The sequence below is a fragment of the Hevea brasiliensis genome, chromosome 18 (assembly GCF_030052815.1).
Source record: "Hevea brasiliensis isolate MT/VB/25A 57/8 chromosome 18, ASM3005281v1, whole genome shotgun sequence".
Lineage (NCBI taxonomy): Eukaryota > Viridiplantae > Streptophyta > Magnoliopsida > Malpighiales > Euphorbiaceae > Hevea > Hevea brasiliensis.
This window is the reverse complement of record NC_079510.1, coordinates 47,395,257-47,402,417: the sequence shown is the minus strand read 5'-3', so window position 1 is coordinate 47,402,417 and position 7,161 is coordinate 47,395,257. Positions and strand designations below refer to the sequence as shown.

General features: G+C 29.8%; 1 protein-coding gene across 1 annotated transcript; it reads left to right on the top strand.

Moving 5' to 3' along the window:
* The first annotated feature begins 2,380 nt into the window (after nt 1–2,380).
* Nucleotides 2,381–3,598, top strand: LOC110653104 (uncharacterized). Its single transcript, XM_058141061.1, has 3 exons — nt 2,381–2,731; nt 2,826–2,975; nt 3,081–3,598. Exons 1-3 carry the CDS (start codon nt 2,654–2,656, stop codon nt 3,360–3,362), a joined length of 510 nt encoding a protein of 169 aa, XP_057997044.1. The 5' UTR covers nt 2,381–2,653; the 3' UTR covers nt 3,363–3,598.
* Nucleotides 3,599–7,161: the final 3,563 nt, after the last annotated feature.

Below are 7,161 nucleotides of genomic sequence, written 5' to 3'. Positions count from 1 at the left end.
TTTCAAAAATACTTCGATTTAGTCAACTTTTATATCAAAAATTCAATCATTAACTCAACTCTTCGTGGGAACGATATCTTTACTGTATTACTTGTACGACCCGTGCACTTGCAGTTGAGCCACATCAACGGTCCGATTTTGAACCGGAACCGAATCAGAACCGATTCGGTCAAAATCGGACCAAAATCGGTCAAAACTGGAACCGGTTTCGAACCGAACCGAACCGAAATCATCCTTCTGCGGTTTGGTTCAGGTTCATATTTTTTAAGAACCGTGAACCGGCGGTTCCGAATCGGATTGAACCGACCATTTCAAACCGGATTCAATCAGCGATTTAAATATAAAAAAAAATTCAATAAATATGTCACGTCACTCCTAATTCATTTATATATATCATTAATTTTCTACACAATTATTCTTTGCATTTTCTTCAATTCTTAATATTTTTTCAATTTTTCTCAAATTCTCTAAATAATTATTTTCTACACTCATTTTAATTTCCAATACTCTCTCAATTTTCCTACTTTATTATTTTATATACTTACTGAAATTTGAAATTTTCAATAATATCTCAATTACTTTGTTATTACTTTAAATCCTCAATAAAATTTCCAATACCCTCTATTTTAATTTTTTTTCTCTTTTATACTTTTTAATTATCAATTATTATATAATTTTTAAAAAAAGACAAGTAATAGAACTAGAAATTTTTATTCCTCTAAATCTCAAAGGAATATTTAGGCAAAATTAATTTCATACACTTTTTACTAAGTTCTTTAAAAAAAATTAATTTCATCTCTAATTTTTTAATCAGGTTCAAATCTTTATTTATTAAATTTTTCTTAAAGATAAATTATTTTTTTTTCTTATTTTATTTTGACTGAAAGATTTCTAAGAAAAATTAAAATATTTTTACAAATATAACTTAAATTTTGAATCAATAAAATTTTTCTCTAATTTTTTTTTGTCTAAGCTACCCTTAAACCATCCCTAAACCACTTTCAAACCGTCCTCCAAACTATCTTGTACCATTTTTTTTCGAACCGCCCTTCAAACCATTTTAAATCGGGGCTCAAACCGGAACCGACAGTTCAGGAACCATCTTTCAAACCATTCTCTGACTGTTTGGTTTAGGTTCATGATTTTATTGAACCTAAACTGACAGTTTAGAAATTGTAATCAGCGGTTTCTGAACCATGGCCACCGTTACCAAGGGTCATGGGCAACACAGCCACATATCAAATTAATGTTTAAATTGATGGACTTGGGCTCTACAAACTGCTAATAAGCACATTTGTAAAAGGACCCATTTCAGCCCACTCACTATATGCGGCCAGCAGCCCACTTATTTTTGTTAATTTGTTTTGGTATTGGTATTGATTGATTAAAAAAAATGTAGTGTATATATTTTTAGTAAATTATATAATATTTCACATTCTTTTGTAAAAATGTGAGTGTCTTACAATTTAAAAAATAAGCCTCACATGATTTATGATAAAAATCAAATTGTTCATCAATTCGGTTCGACTGGTATTAGAAAAAAAATATATTGAATTGATTCAAACTAAATCGAATGAAAATTGAAACAGAAAATCTTCAATTCAAACCGGACCGGCCTGCTGGGAACCCTACATGTATAGATGTTCTCGCAACTTACAATTATGCATGAGAAGAATGAGAAAATTTGAGAAATGGGCAAATCTTGTCTCATGATATAAGGTTGTGCAATTCTCTATTTGTGCTTTGATTTCTTGTTCTCAAATGGGAATGAAAACACAACACCCATCCACCGTTTTGCTATCATTTTCTTCTCTCCATTTTGCTTGCTAAAGGGTCTTGAGCAATTTCATCTCAGTGAACTTTTTGTCTGAAGAAACAATGTTAGGTACATTTGTGGGAAAATGACAAGAGAAAATGTATGAATCTGAAAAAGGTTGTAGGAAGAAGAAGGTAAAAACTAAAAAGAATTGAAAGCAGGGCAGCTGGATTTGTCTCAAGTTGAAAGGCTTCTAGTGAAGAAATGGCATTGGCATATGAAGAGTAAAACACTGATTTGTAATTTTTATTTTTAAGTGTCAGAACATGTGACCTACGGGCTACTGCCACTAGCAAAAGATGGGAGACGGACAGAAACCAAACGAAAGGCCCGTGAACCCTCTCTCTGCAACTGCAAATGCTCCATTCACTGACTCAAAAATATCACTGATACTCTGTCGTCTGTTATCATCAACTTTTTAAACCCCTTTCATTTCCATTCCCACACCATAACTCAACAACCAATACGACAACTACGTTATCCAACTCTCATCACTTGCTCTGCTTTAATGCTACGCCTCCTTTTTTTCCTTTGTTTTGGCATTTCTTGCTTGTTTAGGACCCATCAGCACCCTACGCCTTTCACACCCTATTCATTCATTAGGAATGGAATAATAGCTAGGTGTTGTTTTTTTTACCCCTTTTCTTTTCATGATTCAGTTCCCAATTTCATGTGAGACAAGAGGATGTGAGCTTTGGCAAGTCGAGATCCCAATACATACCTCAATCAGCCTCTCCCATTCCTATGCTATAAAGGCCAGCCAAGTTGCTGTCTCATAGTCTCACTTGAGCATTTAATAAACAAACAGAGAAAGAGAGAGAGAGAGAGGCAGAAGAGATGGTGTCTAGGCTGCAAAGAAGAATTTCATTGCGCAGAAAGCTTCACATTCTAAGAACACTCACCTGCTCCAAATCTGTAATAAATGCAAACTCATCCATTGTTTAATTTGCTTCATTAGAAGCATGTTCTTCCAATTTAATACTGATTCTTTCTTTTGTTGTTCATGAAGGTGAAAAGAAGCTCTATTATTGCAGATGCTATTCTCTATATTTACAAGCTCAAACTCAAGTTGGAAGCAATCAAAAGAGAACTTTCTAACTTAGATGCAATCAAAAGAGAATACTTGAGCCTGGTGAAGCAGGTCCAATACTTACCCAAGGTCTGTGTCTACTCTCTCTCACTCATAATTTCAATTGTTTTCCACTTCTAGCTATCTTTCTTTATAAAGAATAAAGCATAACAATTTTCATTATTGTATATATAGGTGAAGGTAGACAAAGTTGGGAAAGGATTTCTGGTAAAGGTGATTTCCCAGAAGGGAGGAGATAATCTGATTCCAATACTAGAGGTCTGTGAAGAGATGGGCCTAATTGTGTTGCATGCTAGGGTGTCACGCAAGTTCTACTTTTCCATGGAAGCCATTGTTATAGCTGAAGAAGAACGTGGTCTAGATGTGAAAGATGTTACTCAAGCTGTTGTTGAGGCTATAGAAAGGCATGTAGAAGGAGCAGACAGAAGCATATATGTTCCTGTAGTACTTAACTAATGAGACTCCAAGTGATCAAGTTGTTTGAAGACATTGTTCTGTTGCAGAAGCATCTCCTGTTGTCACTTTCTTTTAAAAAAGAAAAGAACTGAATTTCCCATTTGTTCTTTTACTCGTAGTTGCATTATTTCTTGTATCATCAACTCCCACACCATGTGCCCATATCATAATGAAGAAATATTGATGAAACAGAAATAGGAATATACCAAAGAGGGATTACATATACTCTGATCTAAAGAATAATTACAACTTATCACTAAATTGTATTTGTGATGTATGATGTAATTCTTCTAGAAAAAGGCTTATGTTAGTAAGGTTTGTAATGGATAAACGCTGAATAGAAATTTTTGTCAAGTGCTATTAGGCCATAAATTTGATTAAACATGGACAACCTACCACTGGGATCGTGATTGTCTAGAAAGTAGAAACCCAAATATTTTTCCATATGAATGAATATATTAGGCCATAAATTTGATTGAACATGGACAACCTACCACTGGGATCGTGATTGTCTAGAAAGTAGAAACCCAAATATTTTTCCCTGTGAATGAAATATATTAGGCCATAATTGGGCCTAATTTAATTATCAATTTTTAATTATTACATAATTAAAGTGGGGGAAAATTGTGGTGGCAATGAACCATGCCATGGGAACATTGTAATTGTCGACAGAAGAATTGAGATTGTTAAAGGGCGATAATTACATAAAGTATGTGGATAATTTTAAGTCATTAACTGAAAGCAGATGATTAATTAAGAAGTGGTCCCATGCATCAAAAATATCATGAAGAAAAAATAAGGTAAGTCTAAAATGTCGAAATCATCTTGACCGTCCATTACCATATTTTAAGTCTATGATGTGACCCATCCGATAAAGAAATGAAAGATTTCATTTTTTATACAAGGGAAATATTCAGAGTTGTAAAGCGACTCATAATTCATATTAAACTTGCACCACCGACTTATTCTTTTTTCTTTTCTTAATATATATATATATATATATATAGCATAAAAATGAGAAAGGTTCATCCATTCCTGGATTAGTCTTTTGAAATCTCATATTACTTATTGAATGTGTGTGAATATGAATTATATAAAAATAAAAATTTCATTAAAATTATTATAATTTTAACAATGATTCATTTTTATTACTAATTATGCACATGTGTTCTACATTTAATAAATAAAAAAAATTCTAAAGTATTAATTGGACCCAACTACTAAATATAAATCTTTTCATTGTGAGTATAATTTCAATTACAAATTAAATAAATTTTTATATTTTTTTAATTAAGTTGGTTAAAAACACATAAACACGGGATAGAGAAAATACACACATTTTAATAAAATTATAATAATTTTATCAAAATATGTTAAATTTTATATTCCATACTCCGTTATTCATAACCTATGTGGAATTTTAAAGGATTAATAATTTAATTTTTTTTATTATATATTCTATTTTTTTTTAAGTTTTTTATGTAAATATTAAAAATTAATTAAATATTATATATCTTTTTAATTCCCCGTAAGCTGCATAGATATATATATACATATATATATATATAATTAACATTTTAATTGCAGGAAAACTAATTAATTAGTTTGCAATGTTAATTGATTATCAAAAGAAATAAAACAAAAAGACAAATTTGATAAATGCAAATTCTTGAGCAAAAACCAGCTGGTTTAATTAATTTGAAAGTTCAGATATTCCACAATTCCTTACCAACGAAGTATAGCTAGTAGGACAAAAAGAATTTTTATATATAATTAATCTTAATGTGAATGTTATTAGTCATCAATCATTCATGTGTGTGTCATTAAATAAGAGAGGAAGGGGAAGAAAAAAAGAGAATTCTTCTAGAAATTTAATTAATTTCCTTAATTTGTGAGACAGAAATTCGTGGGAGTTGATTATAGGGATGGAAATTAATTATATTAATAAAGAAAAATTTTCAGTAAAATGGGTATTTTTTTTTTTTTCAATTCTTCAAGCACTACCTATATATTGTATAAATAAAGACAACATGTGAACTACATATTTCATTGGGGCTGCCAATATATATAATAAGAAAATTAATCAATAATAATCATCATGTCCCGTTGAAATAATTTAATTTACTAGAAATAAATTTTGGAACAGGGAAGCTGCCACGAGGAAGTTTCTGTTCCTTGCATAATGTAAATTGAATGTAGCTGCTGCTGCAAGGATATGTAGATAAGGGATCATAATAATATATATATATATATAGAGAGAGAGAGAGAAGAGCACGAAAATTGCCGTGGTTGATGGAAGACAGAGATGGGAACAATTAATTTATTATTATTATTATTATTATTATTATTATTATTATTATTATAAGTAGCTTTGATATTAATGAAAAGCCATCCACAGTTAGTAGTAGAGAAATTGTCATAGTCACATTACTTCACGCATATCATTATATAAAATCTTTATTATTCAATTGAATGAATTCCTTTTTTGATAGACACACAACCACCAAACTCTGACTTGTTCAAACTTATCTACAATTCATCAACCCTTATATTTCAAGAATTTTTTGCCATTTTATCTAATATTTATATACTTTCTCAACTCATAATCAAACCAATTTTTATAGTCAGTGAATTATAATGGACTGAATAATAATTGATAGACTATATAGCGGTGAATAATAAAAAAAAGATAAATAAAGATATTTAAACTCAAGATCTCTTCATTCTTTATATTTTAAAGACCAATTAGATTATCCTTAATCAACTAATTAGACCATGACATAAATTTTATCCAATAATTTTTTTTTCTTTCATTGCTTCATTAATTATTATATATATTTAGCATAATAAGATGTATTAAAATGATTATATAATACATACATAATTACATTTATTCTGTGCATCAACTTTAATTAAAAAAAAAAAATGGACATTTCATCAAGTAGTTCTTTTGTTAGGTTTTCAATCCACTTATGGGAAAAAGAACCAAATCTTCACATTTTCTGACAAATTTCATGCAAAGAAGTTGTGCTTAATTTCACATTATTCTAAGATGACAATGGAATATGAATTTGAAGTAATAAGACAGAACCCAAATTATTGGAAAATATTTTTCATAACCACATGAGTAAACCAGTTTAACTAACATCTGGAAGATTAGGATAGGTTGCAATGCATTTGACTTCTCTCCATAATTAAAATAGAAAAATAATTATCAAAGGTAGAGTAAAATCTTTAAAGTGCCATTGAACCAAGGAAAAATCAAGGCCAAATTTGACGAGATCATCAACAAAGAAACTAGCATAATACTATAATTATTTATTAGAATCCTACACACTATATATATATATAATCAATTAATTAATTTTATAATTGAGGAAATAAATAACCTTGTTAATTACCAGTATCAGTAGCATATCTCTTTCTCCCTTAGAGAAGCAAAAGATCATGTGCACTAAGGTCAATACTTATCCTTGATTAAAGAGAGGGAATATATATTTTGTATTTAGAGGTAGAATAATTATTTAATGGGGATTTAATCATGATAAATTGTATATTAATTTGGATAGTAATAATTAAGGAAAACCCTAAGCCAAAAAGACAAATGGGGGAGATGGTATTATATAGGCTGAAATGAACTGTACTTAAGATTTAAATATGGGAACCCCAATCAGTGGGCTTGAAATAATCAAGAATATAAAATTGATGAAGTCCTTTTCAAATTGGAAATAAATTTATTTAATTTATTTTTTTTATGTTATTTAAGTTTAGAGGATTATATTCACATTACCTTGCACGT